This window comes from Mercenaria mercenaria, chromosome 3 (assembly GCF_021730395.1).
Source record: "Mercenaria mercenaria strain notata chromosome 3, MADL_Memer_1, whole genome shotgun sequence".
Taxonomy (NCBI): domain Eukaryota; kingdom Metazoa; phylum Mollusca; class Bivalvia; order Venerida; family Veneridae; genus Mercenaria; species Mercenaria mercenaria.
The window spans coordinates 54,779,693-54,807,248 of NC_069363.1; the positions used below are offsets into that span (position 1 = coordinate 54,779,693).

The 27,556-nt window shown below is 34.9% G+C and overlaps 2 protein-coding genes across 2 annotated transcripts; one reads left to right on the forward strand and one right to left on the reverse strand.

Annotated features, from left to right (window-relative positions):
* Positions 1-350: 350 nt before the first annotated feature.
* On the reverse strand, positions 351-4,906 carry LOC123525745 (fibrinolytic enzyme, isozyme C-like). Its single transcript, XM_053539713.1, has 6 exons — positions 4,873-4,906; positions 4,183-4,429; positions 3,348-3,438; positions 1,648-1,810; positions 884-1,035; positions 351-518 (listed from the first exon to the last, which is right to left on the reverse strand). Exons 1-6 carry the CDS (start codon positions 4,904-4,906, stop codon positions 351-353), a joined length of 855 nt encoding a protein of 284 aa, XP_053395688.1.
* A 2,780-nt stretch (positions 4,907-7,686) lies between these two features.
* LOC123523479 (ceramide kinase 1-like) lies at positions 7,687-26,503 on the forward strand. The gene is made up of 13 exons (XM_053538555.1): positions 7,687-7,801; positions 8,675-8,718; positions 11,948-12,096; positions 12,750-12,956; positions 13,810-13,938; positions 15,073-15,136; positions 15,399-15,544; positions 17,962-18,036; positions 19,499-19,645; positions 21,171-21,375; positions 21,567-21,753; positions 22,203-22,360; positions 23,238-26,503. Exons 3-13 carry the CDS (start codon positions 11,952-11,954, stop codon positions 23,308-23,310), a joined length of 1,536 nt encoding a protein of 511 aa, XP_053394530.1. The 5' UTR covers positions 7,687-7,801; positions 8,675-8,718; positions 11,948-11,951; the 3' UTR covers positions 23,311-26,503.
* Positions 26,504-27,556: the final 1,053 nt, after the last annotated feature.

Consider the following 27,556-nt stretch of genomic DNA (forward strand, 5'->3'; position numbering starts at 1 on the left):
TACCGAGATATAGTTTCTTCAACAAAATTTAGCCCTTGGATTTGAATGGAAAATATATCATATTTTACATTGTAAACAAATAAACAGACAAAGAGAGAGGGAAATTCTGTAAAACTAGACAATGCAAAATAGCAATGTATGTTACTTTGCAAAGTGCATTCATTTTCAGAAACGATTCCTAACGTACATTGTACATCTCCATGTATTCCCACAGGTATTTAAAATACTTTCTTTGGTTATTCTGCAGACTTTAATGGCTGAACAAGGTGAAAAATAAATTAAAACTATACATGTAGGTTTCCCTTTGCTTTTATTTGTAACATTCGGTATAACTTTAACAACAATATTATTTAGACGTTGCAGTTTCCACAGTTGCTGTTTATCCAGTCATAAAATGACGTGACACGAGCGTATACACTTGGATATGTCACCACACCGTTGTCATGACAACCAGAGAATCCCCATGACGTCACACCAACCAGTTCACTTCCACAGACTAGAGGACCGCCGCTGTCACCCTACAACAATGAAGAAAATGACAGTGGTATTAATACGTTCTTTGGCCTTTCGTAAACATATTGTTGAGTTTCAGTTTAAAAGTTAAGCTTAGTTTTAAATTAAGACAAGGAAATAATAACAGTCTGAATTAAAATTATTCTTGCTTTGTTGCGTATAGCAACACGATACAAAGGAGAAAACCAAATATAACACTTCCAAAACAGTAATAAAAAACAAAAACCTGTCCTCAAGTGAGAGTGAGTACATAAGTATCCTCATGCGAGAACGAATTCTATTTTTAAAGACAAACTATTTCAACTTCATAAAGTTGCATATTCCACACGTTAAAATAATCACAAAGAAACGATCTAAGATAATTACTAACATTGCAAGATCCGCTTCCTTCGGTTGTATCATAACCTTTCACACAGATATGTTGATTCAGGATGTTTGTGCTCCCCCAGTAGCTCACACATTGGCTCTTGCTTAGAACTGACACGTCAGCTTTCTTCAGTTTTGAAGCACCAGACCCATCAACTGTAAGTTATTACATGTGCATACATCTGTTTTATCTGATAATTATCTTTTATAACTTGGCCTTAAATGATAATTAACTATTCAAACACAGTCATAAATGATCTAATTATCTTTTCAACTCAGTCGTAAATGATAATAATATTTACTTTAACTCGGTCGTAAGTGATAATTATACATTTGGACTCGGCATAAGAGATAACAATATATTTGAACGTTAAGAAAAAAGAAATGTTTAACTCGACCTAAATTGGTAAGTTTTTATTATAACTCGGCCATACAGATAGGCTGTCAGCACTATTCTAATTCGATTGATATTGTCAGTCAAACGTCTATACGTCCTTCAGTATTTAAAACGCATGACGCTTCATTACATAGACTCTACAGAAAAGGTATGTTCATGACGTCATTAAACACCAGAGTACAAGTTAAAATGGTACAGGATGCTCGCAGTTATGTGCAAAACGCCTCAGCAGAGGAAATCTTTTATAAGAATAATTAGATTTTCAAAGAACATGGTACATACTGACGAAAGAATTTAGACGTAAATCGGATTTTTTAAATAGTTTGCCCTCTGTTAAAGCAGCCGTAACATTTTTAAATACTTTCAAGTACCTTTAACACCCCATCCACTGATGGTGCATATTTGACCTGCATAATCACTGGTTCCGCTGGCAATTTTGATTATGTTCTTTGTAATGTCTTGTCCATTGGGTTTCAGTTTAAGTAGGGCAACGTCATTCGGAAATCCTCCAGATCCTTGGTTGTATTTGTTGTGCTTTTAATACCCAAAAAAATGATTTATAAGACATTTATGTAGAAAAAACAATTTCTATATAACAAATAACTTTTGTAAAAATATGTAACGGTTTTATAGAAAAATAAACTGGAACAATACGTTTGAGGACGGTGGGATGCGTCGGGAAAAAATCTTTCGAAATAATTTGGTTCCCTTCCGCTCAGTTGTTTGGATGTAACCGAAGCAAAGGTTCCCTATTAGTATGCATTGTTAATCAAGATATTTCTGTATAGTTCGATATTTCTGCTAGAGAGGGTAATGATAGATCGAAGTATATCTATTGCTATTGTTAGAGTCCTGATGGTGCGCATCGATGATGCAAGTTACGATTCAGTAACTACTGCTAAGAGTTCCCTCAACAAATGATGATTTCGATATTCTACACAGAAGCATACTCTTGCTTAAAGGTAAACTACCGAAAATATGAAAAAAACATTAAATATAGCTTATGTCAACATAAAACTATACCAGTACTATGCATTATGTTTAAAGTAGTAAATATAGCTAAACGCAATAAAAATATGTACTACCACTAATTCTGAAAGTATTTTAACAAATGCCTGTTACTGCTTGACATTTCATTATAACTGTAGCTCAAGATACATAATTGGATTATTAATTCATAATGTTTGGTAAAGTTAAATACATTTAAGGATTTACATCAATAAATAAACTGAGATAAGATATTTCAATAAAAGATGGGCATTTGATATCTTTAAATAAAGCTGTCTTTCATCAATGGGTTCTTTTTTTTCTTCTTTAAGGTGTTTTCAAAACGTTGTCTTTATAGAATTGAACCCATGAACAAAAAACGTATGACAAGGTGGACCGCATTCCCCTTAGTCCTATTATCTAATGTTCGACTGACAACATGTGATATATCATCAAAATGTAATAACTTATTTTAGGAAACTGGAGATGTAACCAACTATTGCAACAGTGTCGGAATACTGTGCTATAATATCAATATTCCACTCTAGTATCTGCACTTGCGCTTGGATTCTTTGTGCTTTTATTCATTTTCAGAGCTGCCGAATTTTATGGCAATGATATAAACCGCATACAAACACAAGCTCAAGACATGCCCACACGTTTACTCAAAAACAGACTACGAAACAAATGAGCCGCATCATGAGAAACCCAACATATTTGCGACCAGCATGGATCCAGACCAGCCTGCGCATCCGCGCAGTCTGGTCAGGATCCATGCTGTTCGCTTTCAAAGCCTATTGTAATAAGAGAAACTGTTAGCAAACAGCATGGATCTTGACCAGACTGTGTAGATGCGCAGGCTGGTCTGGATCCGGGCTGGTCGCAAATGCACTATGTTGGTTTTCTCATGGTGCGGCTCAAATGTTGTAGCTATAATACACATAAATACACAACAGTGTTGATATAAATGACGGTTAAAATGAGAATTATCGAATGTGAAAATTGTATTGTTTAAAATATTATTTCAAAGCATTATGTAAACCGATATATAACAAAATTCAGTGATGTTGTATTGGAAACTTACCATGATAATATCGTCAATGTCAAACCAGATGTAGTTCCCTGGGTTAGTGTAATCGTGAAGGTCAACCACTATTGCCAGCGATGATGGAGTTCTGCGATAAAAATGTTTGATGTCAACATATTTCAAATAATGACTGAAGCTTTGTCTTTCCTTTCCTGATGACCTATTCCATCTTAACTTCAAGTTGTGATATTTTTTTGTTTTAAATATGAAAGATGTACAAAAACACCTTTAGAATCTAGTTGATGCGCTTTTTGTTGTAACTTTTGTTTGCATGCCAAGGTATTAATAACATTGACCCTCCAATTAAAAGTTTATACACATATCGTTATTATACACTATAACATGTACATATTGACTTAAAACCCCCCATGCATTCAAAAATAATTCTTATATGAAAAATCATGCTTATTTTCATTAAACACGTTAATTTTAGTTTCAACATTTTTTCATGAGATAAAATAATTTTTTGTAAATAATACGCTGATAATGCAAAGGCATATTTATTTCAATTGTGTGTCACTTCATACCACTAAGATTAGGTACATGCAAAATATCTTTCTAGAAATAAGTATCACAACGGTCTTAGATATGAGTGCTTTATAAAGTCTTTGGGACAATCAGTTTTGAAACGTACCTGTGGATGTTTACAATCTTGCTGACGTAAATTAACCCCGCACAGACCTTTGTCTAGTTATTACATGTTTCAGTCCTTGTAACAAGTAAGTTCGAAAATTTAAGAGACGCATAGAGCAAAGTGAATGAAAATCGCAACGTTTGGTACCTTAGAACTTGATTTTAATCTTTACGAATATAATTGCAAAAAAATACATACCTTCCATCTACACAATGAGCAGCCGTAAGCACCCAGTCCTGTGCGATTACTGATGCACCACACATGTGTGATCCCCCTGTCGGTCCCATTGAAAGTAGCGCCGCCTGGTGGGGAAACTCGTAGGGCGTAGCTTCGATGCCATTAATGATTCTGGAAACGCCCATTGGCTTGCTTAGGATTCGGGAACCTGCCTCATTAATTGGCTTGCTTAGGATTCGGGAACCTGCCTCATCAGAGGCAACAACAGCTTAAAATAGATAAGTAATTATTATGCATAAACGTACTTTCTAAATCAGAAAAATCTGATGTATATACTCTAGATGTATGCCATACTGCAAGAACAGTTAAGTTAGTTGTTTGCAAAATGTAGTTAAGAAGAAGAAGCTAAATGTGGAATTATTTGAATACAAAATTTAATCTAATGCACTCTATGCAGTAATTAAGCACACACAAAAATATGAACCACATTCTAATGGTTGTATCTAAGTATCAGTTTTGTATTTTTAACCGAATTTTGAAAAGGTTTTGATCAAGCATAGTGCAGCGTTAACGCCAGTCCAAAATATAAGGACAAGAAAACATTTTGAGGATAGAAAATGCTACAGTTTAACATAAATAAAGGCATAAAATTCAAAGGTGGAAACAAAACAGCTTAAAATATATGGGAAAACAATTTAAAATATAACTTACTTGCGACTGTGAACAGAAGAGCAAGTGTGAACATCTTGGGGTTTTACCGATCTCAGAAATGCGGCGAGAACGATAATAATTCGACCCCTTTTTATACTATGCCATGTTCAAATATCGTGATTAAGTATGGGACAGTTAGCAGGTGAAAACAATAAGAGGGTCTGACCAGTGGTCAAATGCGGCTAATTTATAACCACTTCTGGAAACAGTAAGGACCGTCTAAAGCTAAATTTGGTGGTCACTTTCCACGAAAAGTTTGGCGTGGCATTGTCCATAATAATGACTGGACATGTTTTTAAACGTATTTGGAATTTCTTAATTGAACTTACGCCGAACTTAAATAGCCACAACATGTTTTCATACTCTCACAAGTACAGCGATTTATTGGTGTCTATATAGTTTTACGTTCGCACCATTTGAGGTAGGCTTGTTATAATTTATTGATTCATTTTTCATCTGATGACAAAACAATGTCACGGACATTATGATGAAGAGTTTGAACAAGTGTTGAGAAATGTATGATAGTTTCATAAATTCAAAACTTTAAATGTACATTTAACTAAAATAAAATAGCTATGTAGTAACCTATGAATTTTCTCTTTTGACGGCCAAACGGTCGGCTGTAAAAAGTACATGAGTAAGTTCCACTTTTTAAATACTACACGATCCAGGTTATGAGAGGTAGGTGTGTAAGTGCCACTGTCTTACATGTTTAAAAAGTGTTTTTAATAAACTCCAGCATGTCTGTGACTCTCCTAAAGAGTACGTTCTGTTTCAACCCAGTGGACAAATGAGAATGTATCAACTTCCATCGGAATAATCACGTCAAGAATACTAATTCAGTTTATGGTAACCATGTCTTTTTATTTCATGTCTTGACTAACTTTCCCATTTTTACAGTTTCTGAAAGTACCAGTGAAAAATACATTTGATATTTATCACTGTGAAAATATCAAATATTTCGATAACTCACTGTAAAACATGTAAAAAGCAATCCTCTTAAAAATTCAAACTACTGGGAAGTACTGGGAAATTCGCTTTGTTATAAATAAAAGGCTTTAAAATGCAATTTGTATGTACTGAGGGAGGCAGTTCCAAATAAAATCTTATAGATTCACTATTTGGTTTGGGCATAAGAGGATGACATTTATGTTCCAGAATGAATATCAGAGGCACATGTAAGTGGATCTTTGAGATATCAAATACTCTAGAGTGTAACCTTTACCTTTCAGATAGGAAACTGGGTGTTGCGTATGAAACGTCAGGCCCAGCGGGTACCCCTTCCCGTATCATTCCAGAAGTTGAACAAGCATTGTGGGTTCTACCAAAGAGATACCTGCAGCGAAGTTATTATATATTTCGGTATCTTAGTTAAGATATTTTGGCACTCAGAATTTAGACACAGATATGCAACAGAGGTCGTCATACCTGTTCTTCTAAAATGTTCAGGGAGACCTCTTTAACGACGTGGCTACCCCTTCACGCACCTATCCCCAGAAGTTGAAAAGCATCGGGGTTCTACCAAAATGATGTCTGCATTGAAGTCAATATATGCGTCGGTCTTTTCTTACTTCAGATTAATGATATTTAGGAAACCCAGAATTTAGACCAAAATTACACCATAGGCCACGATTTATCAACGTCAAAATATAATGGTCAAGCGATAAGTACCTTCTACTACGTGATGATATATATGTAGAGGTACATTTCTATAACCAGCTATATGCGTATGATCGCTTGACGAAGCACCATCAGGGTGGCATCGATATCTTCCACCGAAGTCCTTGTATTTTATGGTATTCTTTCAATTGTGTTACCACAAGAAAAAAAAGCTCTCAACGCATATACAAGTCTTTTGAAATTGCAGATTAAAAGATAAAAAAAGGTTTAAAAACAAGAATGATGTCAATATTGAAAATGCTTGACAGAGTAATATCTAAGGGTGATGAAAAAGAAGTGAGGCACATATGTTATAAATAAACAACTAGTATGGTGATTCGGAGTATGCTTTATTTGATTCCTTTTGTTTAATATAAACAACTTTTTTTATAACAAATGTTAAAACAATTATATACCTATAGTGTGATAGGTATTTTATGTCCGTATATTATATTATTTATTTGTGTACATCACCGGACAATAAAGTAAGCATATCTTGAAGAGAGCAGCTCTATATTTTCACGGCAAAAATTAACACCTCGACTCAATATACTACATACTTATACTGCGTTTATCGCTTGAAAAAATATGTAAATGTTATAACTTGCGTACGGTTGTTTAATATGCACAGATACTTAAATTTACAAACGTAACTGTTTTCTATTTTTTAAACGTAGTATTTGTTAAACGTTTAGAGTGGCTCGTATTTTAGACCGATTCGGAATACCGTGATAGATAAATAATACAGCCAGATATTAAACATTTTACTGATTTTAAATTCCATGGTAACTACAAATGAAAATATAATAAAGTACACTTTCTATCGGACTAGTATAGATGAGACACAATAATTGAGACACAATTATTTGATCTTGTCACACAGCGTTATTTCCCAATAATCAACGTTTAGAGTGAAGCGATTATTGAAGATGATGATGATGATGATGATGATGATGATGAACAGTGGTTTAACTGTACCTTTAATTATGATAAAATCATAGTTTTTCTCTCTCTTTGTTGCTAAGTATTGTACATAAACATGAAGATAAAATCACTTTCACTTGTTTGATCATATTGGCGGTTATTGTTTTAAATGTATTTTTGCTATAGCTAGTCTATTTATAGACGTAAACAACATGCACAGTGTTTGTAATACATTTTAACCTTCGACTGGTACACATTTAATATCGAGCATGTGTTTGAAAAGGGTACGAAAGTCAATACACAGTCGAGAGGTGATAAATGCTATGGTTTAAGCAAGAAAAATAAGGTAAATTGTAATTAGTTGCTTGAATAATCGATCATAAATGTTATGTTAATGTTTATATACAGTTTCTGCGTAAATGTTCTCTACATTTAGAAGGTATATTTTGTTCTTGAAAATGACACACACTGGCTGGCAAAAGTACGCGACCCAGATACGCTAACAGTACATTAATGATATATTGGCTAAAAGTTAGTAATAGGTTTAACCTAGGTTTCATTGTGTAGATTCAATGCGTGTGTACATTCAATGCGGCAGAATTAATGCCAACTGACCCAGACCATCTTCAGTGGGCAATTTCAAATTTTGTCATGCATCTAACTTGCCTGGTTTACACACCATGTTCATGTTTTACTGGGCCAGGGAATACTCGTTTTTCGTTAACCTCACCACTATTTTTAATTTAGACAATAAAGAGCAGACTATTCAAGTAGATCTGTCTGGTAAGGTCTATGTTTCATCAATATGAAGGAATCGGTCTACGTACATATGATTTTCATTCTTTTATTTTGATAACAAACATTATCGACCAGTATTTTAATATCATAACCTATTAATCATTATGACAGATCATGTTCGCCTAGACTGGCCAGCTTATTAAGTTTAATTTACTGATAAGTGCAATGAACTACCTGTGTTACCATGAAGATCGAAATCATATATATATATATATATATATATATATATCGACTCTATAAGTAGATGTAATTAATTTTTTGCATTACAACGTTTGCCTAAATTACTTTTGCGAGTAATCGAATAATGGATATTTTGGTTTGCACCAGCAAAAGTGAAGGACTGGAAATTTTGCTATTTTAAGATTTTAATTGGAAGTTTTGTGATTTTGTTTTATCTAACATTTCATTATTTTCTTTCTAGCGTTGTATCGACAGACAGTTCCTGACAAGAGAAGTTTGGTTCAGGTAGGCTCGCCGGAAGTTAGGTAGCTGATCATCCGCGTTTCAGGGAGGTGTGTCTCTATTCTAAAAAATCAAGTAAAGTCCCTGTAACTCCTAACAATTAATTTTCAGCTATTTTGTTTCTTATAATCTTAATGCATCGGCTGCGCTTGAAGTTGTATGTTTAATGCACCTGTCTTTCTGACAGTTTAGAAACTGGTCATTTGTAAAACGTGAAGCACTGTCAGTTTTGATTATTCGTAAAGTTGAACCGTTTACATATATATTGTCTTGAGAGTTTGGATACAAACAAGTAATTTGGCATAACTGAACTTGCTGGAAATTTAATCTAAAATGACGAATTTTCCCTTGATTCGATTCTGTCAGCATCCTTCCGTCATAACACGAAGTGCCCATAGTGTAGTGAGTTCTACGTATATTGTCACTGAAGGGTTTTTGCATCATTTTTCGGCGAATGCCGTTACAAAAACGAATTCGTGACCTTGACCGACCCATACCACGTGACTTCAGTTTGCAAATCAAACTACTTGATAACGCATTATAGATAATTTATCAAAATGAAAGATTTATGCAACACTCAGCCTGACTGGACGAGAGTGTCAATTTGTTTCAGTCTGCTGATTGTGTTACACTGAGTGAAATGTAGACAAAGCGTTTATCCTAAACGACGTAGTTCACATTTCGCTCAGTATATTTAGCAAGAATATTGATATATCTCAAAATGATAAGTAAGTTTAATAAATATGATAAAAAATCCTGTTCAAATACCAACATATATCAAATTAAAGAAAGAGCTGAATACGGTCTGCGTATCACATGAATAAGGGTGTGATAAGAGTCTTCTAGGTAGAGAAGTGCTTTTTAAAAGATTTTCCTTGTTACAGTTGTCGTCTGTATATGAAAAGGTTTCTTGCTTTGTGACTTATTCAGATTGCATATTAAAATGAGTACTTGTTTGCTTTGATATATTTGTTATAAATTATTTAACTGATTTATTATATATGAATATTTTTCTTTAGTATTGTATGTAAATATTGAACTCAGTTGAAATCTGTTTTATTATGTATATGCTATATAATGACTGAATCTCATTACATTGAATTGAAGGTACGCAGCATACAGTTTATCTACGTGATATGACTTTGTTTATGTCGGTCAAACTTTGCTTATGAAACAGAAAAAATTACAGTTGTATGTGTCCCTTGACCTTCACTTTTTATAGGTGTGACGTCATTGTCCAAAGATTCTAAAGCTAAAAATAAAAAATCCTTTAATTGATTTTTTCTCATGTATTCTCATCAAACTTGATTTGTAGCATCTTTATTAGGCGCGCAGCCAACTTGTTCAGTTGGGACATTTGACCCCATTTAGAGGCTGCTAGAGCTAAAACTAGAAATGCCTTTAGACAGCGTCTCATGAACAGCTTGATGGATCTTTGTCATACTTGGTCTGGAGCATTATTATAAGGTCCTCTTCCAGATTTATTTATATAGGAACTTGGGCCCTATTAGGGACCACTATAGCTAAAAGTAGATATGCCTTTCTTCGCATTAACCACTAAAATGTAATGGATTTTTACCAAACTTGGGGTGTAAAAATTTCGTAAGGTCTTCTGCTATTTTGTTACAAATGTGGATAGGGACCAATTTAGCTAAAAATATAAACACTTTTAATGACCTCTTCTCATGAACCGCTTGATGAATCTTCATCAAACTACTGCTGTAATTATTCGTCTAAGGATAAACGAAACAAAATTGCAACCTACGAAACCTTTGTGAAAAAATTAAAGAGAACCATTTAAGTTGTTAAAGTGCGGTGTTTAGTTTTGCAATTTGAAAAATGTTAGATGAAACATGAATGTTAGATGAAAATTTCATAAACTTCTTTCCTTATTACAATTCGGCGACCATCTTTTTTTAAAGATATTTCTTGTTTAGCTCGACTTTTCGAAGAAAAAGTAGAGCTATTGCACTCGCCCCGGTGTCGGCGTCGCTGTTGGTTAAAGTTTTTGATAAAGTTATATATCTCTGTTACTATCAAAGCTATTGACTTTAAACTTAAAATAATTATTTACTATCAAAGTCTGCACCAGGAGAAACAGTCCCCATAACTCTGATTTGAATTTTGACAGAATTATGCCCCTTTTTAACTTAGAAGTTTTGTTAAAATTTTTGATAAAGTCAAATATCCTTGTTAATATTAAACCTTTTGACATTTCCCATAACTCTGATCTGATTTTTGACAGAGTTATGTCCCTTTTTAACTTGGAATTTTTAATTCAGAGTCGAGCACTGAGAAAAGTCGAGCGCGCTGTCTTACGGACAGCTCTTGTTTTTCATACATTCAAACTAGTGCGGACATATCGGTTAAATTACCAACATGCTGATTTCAGTTTATCATGTAAACTGAACTGAATCAGCAGTTTTGTACATTTGTATTGGCTATAATTTTTTAGGTCATTATATAATTTATCACACGAGAAGTTCGTCTTTATCATTCAACAAATAAAAAAAAACATAACATTAAATCTATCGTTTTAAGCATACAACGCAATCGAACATGATAGTATGTTACTCCATTTTATTAAGTCGACGTTCATGAGAGGTCATGAATGCCACTTCCGAAGACTCTTACTTTCCCTAGCACCGACCTAAGGGTACTTATAAAAGTCCACTGGACTAAGAACATAATCTCACAGGATCAGACATTATAATAACAACGGTATGTCAACCTTTTGGCGATCTTTTAATGCCGCTAGCAGGTACGTAAATCTCAAAAATCCTTTCGAAACGTAATAGGCAACCAAGAAAAATAATAGTTCAGACTCGGCTTTTATCGGGTAATGAAAATTAGACCCCTCTAACAACCCAAGTCTGAATTATGTTGTGTTAATGAATAAAAAGCACATGATCCCAGTTTACTTAGAATTGTTTCAAGTGTTTGTTGCGTGTTATTATATTTTATTACATTTTATGACTCCTTCTAAATCGCCGAACCGTAGTTTATTGACCGGCATATAGTTGAACTAAGTTATCTCGGGCAATAGTTTTGACTACTGACTGTCAAACTATTCAAAATGACTGTAAAATAGTCATAGCTTTAAAAGCATGGTGTAAATGTTTAATAATTATGATGCGTATACCTCTAGACTGATTGATTCTGTGTTCACTTTTAAGTGTGCCCGACTCTAAAATGTACGTGGCGTAAAGAAAGAAACATACTTCTATTTCAGGAAGATGGCGGTACAAGTTTCGCCGGTATTAGATGGCGGGAAAGATGTGATAACCAGTTGTATATGTAAGATTAAAAGTAAGAATTATTCTGTCAGTCTGACAAACGGCGAACTAACATGGCACATTGCAGGCAACACGCAACAAAAAGGTGAATATTTGATATATATATATAGTATACAGATACTTTTTATTTAGTTGAATTAGGAGCATGCGATATATTACACGACTTTTTTACATTTAGAAAGACTTCGCCTTTACTTTGTAATGGCAGCAATAACTGTTTTTATTGAACAGGCTTTCCTGAGTGGAGTTTTTCTAACACCACACTGGAAATTATTATATGGCACCCTTCATACATTGTGCCTTCATTGGGGGCGCATAATGCCTTTGTTTATGTTCTGGCTGCCTTATTTCTTTTTGTTATGGTCACAAAATATGTCTAACTTATAAAGATCATGTGCAGTATTTCCAACCATGTGTAACGTCCAGATGGATAGCTGCTTTATCTCTTTTTAACTTAAAATTGAAAGCCTTTTGAGAACATCGAAATTTTAGACAGCGTAAGTTCTGTTTATTAATCAAACCGAGTCGGCAGTACTCTCAGTGATACAAAATAAATACTATTACAAGATTATGTAGCTTGTCCTGAATCTGTATGTACACTTGATGTCACGATGAATCTTTCTTCGTGTGTATTTACATGGACCTACAATTGATAGCACATACGATTAAAACATCAAAATGTGAAGGAATTTTACACATAACTTTAAAAGATACTTATTTTCTGATGTATGTTTTCAGGCCTACAAACCGTCAGCACATTGGACATACTTTCTGTGTCACTAAGGAGCTCAACAAAACAGGACAGTAACAGTGACAGTGTATGTGTCTCCTATGTTAGACAGGAGAAAAATTTCATATTAAAATCATGTTCTGTTGTGTTCACAGCCGGTGATTTACAGTTAATCGGTAACCTTCATCAGCAAATCACCGATGTGGTCAGAAATGGTAAGTGTATTTAATTTTGCATAAACTCAGCATACGGGGTAAGGCATCAACGAGGACTTAATGTAAAGAAGGGGTTAATCTGTCCACTTATCCACTTATTCACTTATTTTATGAATATTTCCCTGGCTCTCGTATTATTTTAGCAATTCTTAGAAGGTATATCTAACAAAATACAGTTGGAACTCTATATCTCGGACTCGCTTATCTCAAAATTCCGGCTGTCTCGATGACATTTTTAAGTCCCGTCCCGAATGTAGCATTTAAAGTCGAATTTCGGTTATCTCGAAGTAAAACGCTGGATCCCTTGGAATCCGAGATACAGAGTTTCAAATGTTTGTAAGAAGATCCTTTGGAAGCACAGATCGCAACCAAGCATAATAAATAGTAGTTCCAGTTTATGAGAGGTAAACAAGTTTGCAACAATACTCGCGTCCGAAGCACCGCTGTTTGTACATAAAGGTTTTGATAGACTCAATGATCGTGTTGGACCGGAACAACACCGAGTTCAAGTTCGGGGAGACTTTTTACAAGCACTGCTCAGCTCTGATATTTAATTAAATTTATACGAAGGTCCTTTGGGAAAAGGCTTATAACAAATTGCGTTGTTATTGTTATTTGTAAATAACTTACCAGATGGTTTGTCCTCAAGATTTCTAGATTGTTAATCCAATAGTCACATCAAGCTAGCAGAATGAGAAGTTTTATTTTTAACAGATAGTTACCAAGATAGCCACCATTTTGATGATAACATATCCGTAGTTAAGCTAGTTTCGTAAAATGATTTTTTTTTCTCAAAATTTATGCGCTACCAATTCGTGATATTTTAGTTTTGCAGAGCATGTAATGTTTTCAGTTGGACGGAAACCAAAGAGGTTGTTGGTGCTGATCAATCCAGTGAGTGGTAGAAGCAAGGGTAGAACTGTCTATGAACAAAAGGTGGCACCTATCTTCCGGGAAGCTGGAATAGACACAGATGTCATTGGTATTATTATACTATTATTGAATGGTTTGCTGGACAATGGTCAATACTATTGCCCAAAGTCTTCGGACGCTAGGCCAGCAGTTTTGACTACTGGTCGGCAGTCCGTTCAATAACTGTTTTATTACATGACCACATAATGAACTTTCATATTTTTCACGTTTTAATTTAAGCCAATAAAAATTTATCAGGGGAGCGGTGGCAAACTGTTGAAGGTGTCGGTCGCTCAAGTTTGAGGTCTTTTGTTCGAGCCCCACTTTGGTCATGACACTGCCTTCTCATCTGACGCCAGTAACGGTGTTTCCAGGAAGCGGGCGGACTCATGTGTGATTTAAATAAGCTTCGAGCTCTTATAATAATCGAGCTAAAATGAATGAGTATAAACTTAAACATTTAGTGTGGAACTATACACGGGTCAATAGCACAAGCTATTTAGACCGGTTATTTATATATGGTGCCATGTAATACCTAGTTCATATACCATTTCTTTTCAGTGTTGTAAAAACTGTTGTAAATCTGCATTATTGTGGAGAAAATATAGAAAAAGACAAAGACAATCTGAACGGTATCATGATAAATACGCGCTTTACTTTTTCCTTTGTAGACTTGTTTGCAGGTTCGCATTTACTAAGCTGTTTCTAATGCGGGTACTGAAAAAAAAGGAATACATTTTTTTGTCTTCACTATTATGTTTTTTGTAAGATTTAAAGATAATTTTTTAAAAAATCAAGGACTGAATTTTTAACGGAAGGCGAGCTACAATGTAAACAAACCACTTCTGTTAGTATCAAGCTACTTTAAAGTATGCATATAAGGATCGTAGCTATTTGTGTGCGTTTATGCGGGTATGAACCACATTGGGACTTCATGCAAATCATCCAAGAAACGGTGGTGCGATTCATGGATTTGAAACACGTTCTAATGTGGTTTATACCCGTCTCATATTTTTTCTAATCACTAAAAACAGCATTAAATTTCTAATTAAAGAGATGATGTGTAAAGGTACATTCAAATACGTGCACTCAAAACTTTAAATATTTGAAAAAAAATATCAGCCGACAAACAAGACATTATACATTTGTTCTGTGCACTATATAAATTATCAGAAAGTATTTTATGTAGTTTATTTCTTTTTAGTCACAGAAAAAGCGCATCATACGGAGGAAATATTATCAACATATGATATCAAGTCAATAAATGGGTGAGTGCAGAGATGAGATATTGTCAAAATACATAGCGCAATAAATGAGCGATTGCATATAAAAAGGTTGGAGATTTGTTTGAAGATATTTTTTTTCGATTTTTTTTGCATTTACTAGAATATATAAAGATTATGAGAAAAAAGTATTTTTTTGTAAATATTTTGGGAGATTAATGCTATTTTCAAAGTGCTCCCTTATATTTGAGATTCAAATGTGTGAGAATGATAGTCAGTAATAAAAATTAATAGTTTGATTTTCTAGGTTGGTTTTGGTTGGTGGGGACGGATTGTACCACGAGGCAGTGAATGGGTTAATGAGAAAACTGGCATCTGAACAAGGTCTTAATGTGGATGATCCTGATGAAACATTACCCAGTATTGATCTTCCTATGGGATTGATTCCATGTGGTCAGTTAACATCTGCTTTTATTACATTGCTCCTTCTCCTAATATAAGTCGTAGATCCATAGTTAGTTTTATATTACCGGGCTATATTCAACACACGTTTTCTGGGCAAATAAGACAAAAAATGAAAATAAAACTGTGAAAGTTAGTTCCTGATGTCATGTAATAATAAGGGCAACAGCGGCGAGTCATTCAATAAGTGTTTATTATTACGTGACTCCTTATTGTCCGGCGTCCGTCGTACGACGTGCGTCGTCCGTCGTGCGTAGTGCGTCGTCCGTCAACATTTGCTTTGTTAACAGTCTAGAAGCCACATTTGTGACCCAGTCTTTATGAAACTTGGTTAGAATGTTTATCTTTATGATCTCTAGGTCAAGTTTGAAATTAGGTCATGTGGGGTCAAAAGCTAGGTCAGTAGGCCAGATCAAAATCTTGTTAACACTCTAGAGTCCACAGTTTAAGTTAGAAACTCATGAGAATTGGTCAGAGTGTTTGTCTTGATGACCTCTAGGTCAAATTGGAATCTGGGTCATGTGGGGTCAAAAACTAGGTCACCCGATCAGATCAAAATTTGTTAACACTCTAGAGACCACAGTTGTAACCCAATCTTTATGAAACTTAGTCAGAATGTTTGTCTTGATGATCTCTAGATCAAGTTTGAAACTGGGTCATGTGGGTTCAAAAACTATGTCAGTAGGCTAGATCAAGGGAAAATCTTGTTAACACTCTAGAGTCCACAGTTTAAGTTTGAAACTCATAACAATTGGACAGAATGTTTGTCATGGTGACCTCTAGGTCAAGTTTGAATCTAGGTCATGTGGGTCAAAAACTAGGTCACCTGGTCAAATCAAAGGAAAAACTTAACACTCTAGAGGTCACAGTTGTAACCCAATCTTTATGAAACTTAGTCAGAAAGTTTGTATAGATGATCTCTAGGTCAAGTTTGAAACAAGGTCGTGTGGGGTAAAAAAACTAAGTCAGTAGGCCAGATCAAAGGAAAACCTTGTTAACACTCAAGAGTCAACAGTTTAAGTTTGAAACTCATGAGAATTGGTCAGCATGTTTGTTTTGATGACCACTAAATCAGGTTCGAATCTGGGTCATGTGGGTTCAGATACTAGGTCACCCGATCAAATCAAAGGAAAACGTGTTAACAATCTAGAGGCCACAGTTGTGACCCAATCTTTATAAAACTTGGTCAGAATGTTCGTCTTGATGATCTCTATGTCAGTTTTGAAACTGGGTCATGTGAGGTCAAAAACTAGGTCTGTAGGCCAGATCAACTCTGGTGAGCGATATTGGGCCATCATGGCCCTCTTGTTTTTCTTCCAGTCAGCAACTCCTAAAATTGAATAAATTATTTAAAACTGAATTTAGATTCGAAGACTATTAGTTAAAAACGACCATCAAAACTAATAAGGTTTATGATAAAATTTAGAACTAGAAATTTGCTAGTTGAAACTGAAAGCTGGAATGCAGTCGATTATAATTCAAGATTATGCAATTTATGTAACACCAGTATTGGAGATGAGTTTCATTATTTGTTTCAATGCCAATATTGTATGTTAAGAACGATTTCTTAAATCTGAATATTATACACGACAAAATGTCAACAAATTTAACAGTTTAATGAATATTGTAAAATTCGGTATGCCTGAAGACAAAAAGCTATAACTCTTTGTAAAGGAAATTATTAATTAATTTATGCAGACTTTTAAAATGAGTATATTATGTCCCAGTTATATATTTTGTATCTTACGTATAGGATAGGCTCAAGTAGAATGTTGTTCTCTCCGCATAAGCATTTATCAGCTTAATGACCGGGTTTTTCTCATCTACATTGTACATATACGACAATGATTTTTGTTTTACTTTGGCTCTTTGTTTCCTCACTTATTGAAGTAATATATGATTCATGATTTACAGATAAGTGTTGTTGGCTTAGTTCCAGCTATCAAAATTTCATCAGATGTCATTATATATTTTTGGACGCTGGCGTCTATTCTATATAGATAAAACATTTTCTGTAAATTTGTCAGTTACTTTAAAACTTTCCTCAATGTTTTAAACAAAAAAAAAGAAAGAAAGAAATACCGGTTCAATGTTTTTGCTCAGGTGTGTAACTAAGTTGTTGAACAAAGAATACTTTTGAGCTTTAAGTGCGCCTAACTACCTGAACGTTGATAATTTTAAGCTTTAAAAACGCCTTACTTGTCGAACAGCTTTAAGTACGATTTCTTGTTCGGCAATGACAGTGACAGTTAATGTTTCTTCCTGAATCAAAAATGTTGTAATGCAAACAATAGAAATCATATTCTCTAACCGTTCTCGCATTTAAAAGTTTCGTACTTTAACTATTTTGAATGTTTTGTATATTACCTAAAATAAAATATGACTAAATCAAGTAATTTCCGTTGAAGGTACTGGAAATGGGATAGCACATGCTTGTTATGGTAATTATGATGTTACTACGGCAGCATTGTCAATCGCAATAGGTAATGCAGTTAGTATCTTTGATTTGTATTTGATGTTAGTTTTGTACAACGGCTTTATTGTTTATTAATTATTGATGTTTTAGGTGGAAGTTAAAGCTGGGTGAAGTAAGAGTTCTCTGGGTCCTCCCATTTAGAACTTTATTTGCTATATGAAAAGTAGCCGGGACTTCAGACTATAACATGTGGGAAATCCCAGTCACCGGCCCTTAATGTAACCTCTGTTTATGTGTTACCATTATTACACATGTTAAGATGAAGTGTCTTGGTTGAAATATTATTAAGGTTTTAGGAATTTTCGTATAACTGGCTTTTATTTTGCCTGTACACATATACCATTTTAGCTCACCTGAACTTTGCTCGTGGTGAGTTGTTAGTAATGGTTGACGATCCGCCATCTATCGTCAGTCGACATGCATCAACGCATTATTTCAACATCTTTTCTCTTAACTTATGGTCAGAATTACACCAAACCTAGCCAGTAAAAGCAATTTACTCAAATGGTTTCAGCTTGGTCCTTTCAAGGGAGAGTTAGAGCTAAAAATAGTAGATCTTATGTGAACTTATGGTTCCGTTTGGTTCCTTGTAGTTGAGCACTATAGCTACAAATAGGAAACCTATAAATAGTTTGTAAATGATGGATCTCAACATGGTCTGTACCAACTTTGTATGGTCCCTTAGTTTTATCCAAATGCTTATGCTTGACCCCTTTTATTGGCCATCAGAGTAACAAAACAACTTCTTATGAACCACTAGATGGTTGTTGACCAAACTTGGTCTGTTGCATCATTGTATGGTCCTCTCGTTATTTTATTCTAGTGGTTTCCCTTTGCATCTTGTAGGATACCATGAAATCTGTTCAAATATACTCAGATATGGTCAAACTGTATGTCATGAAATATGTACATATATGGACAAAACTGTGCCATGAAATATGTTAAAATATTGACAAAACTGTATGCCGTGAAATTTCTAAAAATATGGTCAAAAATGGTAAAACTGCATTAAACGAAATACTTACGTTCAAATGTGATCATAACTATGCCATGAAATGTCTAAAAATATGGACAAAACAGTATGCTATGAAATATGTTCAAGTGTGATCAAAGCTGTGCCATGAAATATCTAAAAATATGGTCAAAACTGCATGTCATGAAATATGTTCAACTATGGACAAAACCGCAAAACTGTATGTCACGAAATATCTAAAAATATGGTCAAAACTGCATGTCATGAAATATGTTCAAAAATGGTCAAAACTATATGTCAGGAAATATGTTGAAATATGGACAGATGAGCTTCTTAGTGCCATCGTGGCCCACTTGTTTCTTTAATACTCTAGTGCCATACATATCAAAATTGACACACTTCTTGTGCTTAGGATATATTTGGAGAGAATGCTACAGTTTACTGACAGCTCTTGTTTAATCTCTTGATGTTGCAGTGTTAATTTCATACATTGCAGGCTATCAATACCCGGCGAACATGATGAGTGTTCACAGTGGCAACAAGCTGATTGCTTACAGTACCTTGTTGGCAGGTTATGGGACATGGGGTGACTTGATTTATGCAGCAGAATCTAGAAGAAGTCAAGGAGTATTGAGATATCCTAGTATGATTTTGCTTAAGTTGATATGAAGTTAATGTGTTCGTCCGGACGTTCATCAGGTCACCAGTCCTGCCCTTACTTTTAATAGCATGGTAGATTTTTATACGCCCGTCTGAAAGACGTATAATAGGAACGCCCTTGGCGGGCGTGTGGGTGGGCGGCGTCCACAGACTTTGTCCGGAGCATTTCTTCTTCATTCATAGAGGGAATTTGATGTAAATTGGCACAAATGTCTTCCGTCATGAGATGGAGTGTCTTACGCAAGAACCAGGTTCCTAGGTCTGAGGTCAAAGGTCAAATTCAATAATGACTTTGTCCGGAGCATTTCTTCTTCATGCATGGAGGGATTTTGATGTAACTTGGCACAATTGTTCACCATCATGAGACGGATTGTCATGCGCAAGAACCAGGTACCCTAGGTCTAAGGTCAAGGTCACACTTAGAGGTCAAAGGTCTGATACAAGAATGACAACTGACAACATTGTCCGGAGCATTTCTTCTTCATACATGGAGGGATTTTGATGTAACTTGGCATAAATGTTCACCACCATGAGACGGATTATTATGCGCAAGAACCAGGTCCCTAGGTCTAACGTCAAGGTCACACTTTGAGGTCAAATGCCAGATTCAAGAATGACTTTGTCCGGAGCATTTTTTCTTCATGCACGGAGGGATCTTGATGTAACTTGGCGTAATTGTTCACCATCATGAGACGGAGTGTCATGCGCAAGAACCAGGTCCCTATGTCTAAGGTCAAGGTCATATTGAGAGGTCAAAGGTCAGAAACAGGAATGACTTCTTTGTCCGGAGCATTTATTCTTCATGCATGGTGGGATAAAATAATTCAACTTTTCCTAAAAAATCGCCTATACTTCGACCTACGATCTCAGGAGTTGTTGTGTGGGTACCTGGACTACACACCTACTAAGACTAAAATTTTTAGCTATACATCCACTGACAAATATGCAATTCGGGCAGCATCCATCATTTTTATCGATAGCTACTGTCATGATATTTGAATCAGATGTGCAGTTCTGTAACTAGCAAGCTCTCGACGGGCGTTTTTGTGACTATGACACTTGTTTCAAGACTATATTTGTCATTTTATTTTGTATGAAAGTATACTCATGTGTCTGTCTGCCCGTCCGTCCCTTGCGAAAAATGGATCATGCAACAACTTTACAAGTTAAAGAGATTTATTCATGAAATCGATGGATTGATAGGTGGATTAGTGTGTTGATGGATGGATGACACGTGGAAAATTTACAGGCAATTCTATTTTTTCTTTGTATCATACAGCTACAGTTCATTGACATGTTGAAAAATTGAGATAACGTTTTTGTCAAATCTAACTTGTCGCAAATTTCTTAGTCGTTCTTTTCAACTGGCAAACCGTGTGTCTCGTGAGATACATTTCTGTGCACTGAAAATTGGGTGATAGTGTGCAATGGATTTAAAGTTATTGTTTCAGTTTTCTTACTATGGTATTAATTAATTAATGTGTTAATAATTAGTTAATGTGTTTTAGTTGCAATGATCGAGCAAATGCTGATAAAAGCCATTCGCAGATTTAGTTTGACAATAGGGTATACAAACAAAGAAATCCCTGTAAAACAAAATAATACGGAAGTTGGCATACAAGCAAAAGACGAAATGGACAACACAGATATTGCTGCTAATATGAAAGAAACTCCAGATAGCACGGCACAACCTGACGCTCCAAGTAATCAAAGGTAAGTTTCCTGCATAGTCTGATAAACTGTATTTACTGAATTTTTCATTTTTTCAAATGAAATTTTTATGTTAAAATTGTATTGTACATACAGGAACACATTTAGACCCCTTGTATGCTTTTAGAAGGCTTAATACCGTATTAAACAGTTTTGTCTGGTCTATTGCAATATAATGTATTCTTTATTTTCAGTCTTCATTCAGCAACAATAAAAGAGAGTGTGATTGGGGCAATAATATTTATGCTGACACCTTCGGAAGCATTTGCTTCTACTGAGGAGCCGGATTTGTCACAGTCGGCAATGTATTTGAACAAGTCCTCTCGACGCATGAAATACATCAGCTTCCTGTTTCAGCTGATGACACTTAACTTCAATGCCGTAAGTACCAGCATATCTATATCAGTAACATCTTAATTTAAATATTATATAAATTAGTCAGCTCTGATGTAGAGCAAAGAAATATGGGAATATTTGAACAATTGATGTGTACTGAAATCACATGGCTACAATCTTTTCAGTTCTGACAATAAACATGACGGATAAGTCAAAGTAATGGATAGAAATACAAGCTCAAATCTAAAGATGTTGGCCAGATTTCTGGTAAAAGTGGATGTTTGAAGCTTATGAAGAGCACAGATAAAATTTCTTGGTGTTGTAAAGCAAGACAAAAGTTTCGGTTGTGCAAACCTATACTATAATAAATATCTTCTTTATTTTGAGATGCGTCAAGTGAGCAACACATTTCAGGAGTTGTCAAAACATTGAGATATATATCCAAATATTCGTCACATACATACGATCTTTGATACTACAATTAAGTTTTACAGATTGAAAGAAGAGATGATATAACCATTCTGCCTGGTAAACAATGGACGTTAAAGTTAGAAGACCCAAGTCAGCCGGAAACAGAAAATTGGGAACTTGAACACATCATGAATATTGATGGCGAGATTTTTAGATTGCCTAAACCAGAATACCAAGCAAAGTAAGTAATATCTACATGTACTGCTATCATCAATAATATGGACACTATTTTCCCAAATACATTGCAAAATATAAATATCAATATTATTCACCTGGAGAACAACAAACAATTTATTTTGTACCACCTCATGCAAACACTCCTTGTTTCAACACATGTGGTAAAGTCTTTTTGGAATTCTTGATTCATAAAGGAATATTTGCCCATAACGTTGCTCTTCCTTTTAGGTGACAGCCGCAAATAAAATCCATCACCTTTTAACTCGGCCTGCTCCGGTATTCCTGCCACGGTATTTATCGATATATCTCCCAGTAGTGTGTCACACAGCAAACACAAACAATATTCATGACACAAGGGATGCACATGAATTGACCCAAAGACTAAAAACTTTTGCCTTATCTGTTTGAAAATAGAGCATATAATATATGACTGAATGTGGTTTAAATTTGTTTGGCAATGTGAGATAATTGTTCAAGCGTCGGATTATTATAGCAAATAAGTTTCACGATGTAATTGTCAGCGCTTTCTATAGACACTTTTGGCTCAAACCGATGAGATATAACAAAAGAAAAATGCAAATGTATGGCTTGATGTTAATCGACATGTAACAGAATGTTTTCTGGGGAGCATGCTGCAGTACCTCGTGAGATGTGTGTGGCAACACATCAAATTAAACCAAGTTATGACCCTAAATTTTTAATAATGAAACATTTGTGTTGTCAATAGACTGTATTGTCATATCTACAGCGATTTGCAAATTTAAAAGCAAAGGCTGCCAAACGTACCGTCAGATATCGAAGTAACAGATTCGCTGTCTATGTATTTATCTAAGTAATGTATTATGCAGTTGATAGTTATTTTGAGCGTTCATCTCTTTCAGATTGCTGTCTGACAGAATAAAATTGTTCAGCAATATGCAGTATGCAACAAAAAGGGAGATGAAAAAGAAATGATGCATACATTTGTATCAAGAATTTGTGTTCAGAATCAAACATTTTATCGAAAGGATAAATATAATTAATTTATGTGTTTAGACACATTAGAACTGGGTACTAGCTAAAGTATCATTAAGAATAGATAGAAACGGTTTTTATGTCTTTTAATAGATATATCATATTTTGATACTAGTTAAAGTGTTGTATCAATTTTCTTAATCAGTGTATTTATATTGTATTTCCTAGTCTGGTTCGTAGCGTCTTGTTTATGTCTGTCAGAGGTTTTTGTCTCCTAGATATTTAGAAAAAGATTTACATCTTTTTACAGATTAACTATCACAACAACAATCTTAAAGTGCCGTGTGGCGGCTGTAAAAAGTCTCTCCCCGTTCTTGGATTCAGTGTTGTTATATTTTCTGGTCCTTTGGGATCATGGAGTCCTTTCAATAGAGGTGTAATAGAGTTCCGCTTAAGTCGGTGCTGGGGGGGGCGTGAGAGGTGTTGCACATTTTATTACCTCTCATGAACATACTCAATCAAACCGAGTCTGCTATTATTCTTTCTTGGTTGCATTGATCTTTTTACAATTTTATTTACTTCATTCTTAAATTTGACTGTTCAGCAAGCCTTAATGCATTTTGTACATTTTGACTGAGATATGCTCCATTCATCGTATATTTTCTTCTTAAAGTGAGATTGTTTGATATATCTTTTATATTTGTGAGTTTGACATTTAAAAATCATGATTCAAATCAGGGAAAAGCTTTGAACCTCTTCCAAAATCTGACTTCTGTTTATTACGAACATTTATGTTCGTCACAATGCTGGTATTTTGTATATACTGATCTCAACATTGATTTAGAACTTCATTGGATATTGACTTGCGAGAACCTATTTGCAAATAGCTTTATTTAATCGAAGACAGTTTTACTCTAAAGAACTTAAACAATTTTGTCATTTGACATGTATTTGCTTGTTGTCAAACCAGTTAAGATTTATATTCATATTGTCACCTAGCTAATTATCAAAAAGAGGGTTAATATTCTTTCGCTCATGGTCAGTCTGTCTGTCCGTCAGTCGGTAAACCAACTGGTTTTCGGTCATTTACTAGAGAATGCTTTGTCAAAATTCACATGATGATTGCCTACAACAAGTGAATGGCTCCTATTGTTTTAAGGTCAGTAGGTCACTCGTAGGATGATTGCCTATGGTATGTTGATGACTCTGTCATTGTGAGTGTCAGTATTTCAAGGATCAAAATTACAATGACTTCTAGACTGATAACGGTTTCTTTTCAATAAGAGGATAATCCTTTCCGTAGGTCTCGGGTCAAGGCCACAGTGACCGTAAGCCTGAAAATGGTACATGTACTGTTGTATGGTTTCTGTTCTTGAAACATGGCTGTTTCTACTAGCTGGATCTTTGTTCGTATGTTAGCTGCGTCTGAATAGCCACTGTTGCATTCCATCGTTCCAAAGGATCTTTTTATACTTTTATTAATGATAATAGAGGTATTAGTTAGGAGGATAAAGAGAAACTGAGAATGGTGCGAAATAAAGGTCTCACATGAATGCAACGCAGACACTCGGTGCGAATACAGTTGTCCTCCTTATTCTTCAAATTGTCAAGCTAATAATCTTATACATGGGAAGTTAACGGTTGTAATATCAGCCGTAATATACCATTTATAGAGCTTTATAGACAGTATTAATGTTCTATGCGTAATAACTGGTAGTATTTGAACGCATTATATCATCCCTGTTATTTAAGGCCATCTGAACTAGAACTTTAGGCTGAGTTACATGTAAATGCGGGTGGTTTAGCATCTGTCGCCAATTGCTCTTCGTCTTTTCCTTAAAGATCATTTCCTTCGATAGCTTTTGCCAACCCTGCACCAAACTTTGACTTTAATATCCTTGCATCGGCTTTCTTCAAGTTTACTTAAAATGATTCCTTTTGACTGAATTTACGAGCTGCTGGAGCTAAAAACAAACTTAAATACTTTCTCTACATGACCCGCTTGATGGACTTTCATCAAACTGTGACTGAATCGTCCTTTGACAGGTCTTTGTCAACTAAGTTCAAATAGTTCCCACCTGACTATTTATGCGCCACCAGAGCGAAAAATATATTAACATTCTCTGAAGTACAACAAACATGGTATGCAGACACCTGGCCTCTGTCGATTATTAAACGGTTTCGCCTAACTGGATTAAGGGGCAACCGGAGCTGAAGATTAAAAAAAAAACGCATTTAAACAACTGCTAGATGGATATAAACTTAGCTTGGTCTGGGGTGACGCTTCTTAAGTTTGTTCAAATGTTCCGTTTTGACCGCATTTTGGGGACGTCAGCGAGAAAATATATATCTTTTTTTACAGTTTCTTCTTACGAAATTACGGATCATTATAAAATTAAGTTTGTAGCATCGGATGGTCGCTTCTTAATTTCCTTCATCCTGGCAATTTTTTCCATGTTTGTTCAAAAGGTTCAACCTGTTCAGCTTGAATTCCTTTATTGGCCGCAAAAATAATGAAGAAGAAAGAACTTCAGATGTTGTCTTCTTCCTTTTACATATTCCGATGTTAAGCATTAAAGATAATAAACATATTCAATCTGTAACGTTTAATATAGATTTCATATTTATGGAATTGACCGGAAGTTTGCACAGAGTAAAAGATCATTACATTGGTATTTTCATATATACATGTGCATTATAATTAGCATTGCTTAACTGTAAAAGTTTATTTTCTGGGGATTATTTTATTACATTCCATCTTTTAGATACGTCTGTAAATGAAAAAAATATGCAGGGCATTATTCTCAACTTTGCTGTGATGCCTTGCTATAAATATCGATTGAAATGCTAATGAGCACATGTATTGGAAACACAATTTGAATACCGACTGTGTATTGTAATAATGCTAAACTATCTCAGCCATGACGTGTCCTTAAGGAGATACGGTCTGTAAATGAAAAAAATATTCAGGGCATTATTCTCAACTTTGCTGTGATGCCTTACTATAAATATCCATTGAAATGTGCGGAACTCTTTAATCATGGGAAGATATCTCAAAAACAAGCACAGGGGCCTATATAATTATAGACCATATAATAAGTTTATTCACGACTGTGAGAAATTTCACTAAAGTCTACAGTGCAGAAACATTTCTGTTCGTGAAAATGTTGCCAAAATTGTAATTTCCCCATAGTCTTCTATTTCAAAAACTTGTGTCGAATGCAAAAGTCTAGAAAAAAATAAAACGCACGATCTTAAGAAATCGAGTTTCATCATATTCTGTTTTGCAGAAAAAGTTTGATCAGAACCTGTAGAACTACCTTAAAGTCATATCTTCAAGATCAATGGCACACAGCTTGTACAACTGGTTACCATGTCATGGTCATGACATGTATTCAAATAGAAAAAGTGGAAACCTCACAGATCGCTCAACACGACAAAAATGAAAATGTTCCAGGCTCGGTTTGACAGAGCCTGTTCATGGACGGTAGAGGAAAGGCATGGTACCTTCCACCCTCTCTAGCCCAGGGCTGAGCATACCCAACATTTACACATGTTACAAGTACCAAAAACAATTTAGAGACATCGGCAGATATGTTCATACGGCGGTGCACACGGAACATTCAATAATACACTAGCATGTAATTCCATGTAAAGTCAAGGCTAGATGAACGGCTTAGGGCAATCATGGTCCACTAGTTGCTAGTTGCAGGCAGCTAGTTTATTTTCTACAGTTCTAAATTTTCTCTTGTGACGTATCGGAATCGTCATTTCTTTCATTTATATGGATATATTCCCTAATTATTTTTATAAATAAAGAATATTTCTAATTATTATGTTATTATATATTATACTTGAATGTATAAAAAGGTCCTGAGGTAACTATACGTTATCACTTGAATGAGCTAATATTCTAGATTTTGAGTCAATCCCGCATTTGTACTGAATATATTGTCATTTGTACTGAATATATTGTAGCAAATCTCGTGGTGATACATAGTAACATGAAAACCACATTTAGCTTGCATGAGTACGAAGTGCTCTTGCTGAGTGTGAAGGATCTTTTGGAAGAATGTCGATATTCTAAGTGAGCTTCCAGTTATTTAATATATGTAATCGTTAACCCATAATGCAAGTTGCTTTGTTTGTTTGTTCTGCTCACACAGTGCTCCATCTATTCATCTATCCAGTCATCTATCAGTACATGAGAATGATTTAATTCCCTTTTTAGTTTACCAGATCAGGG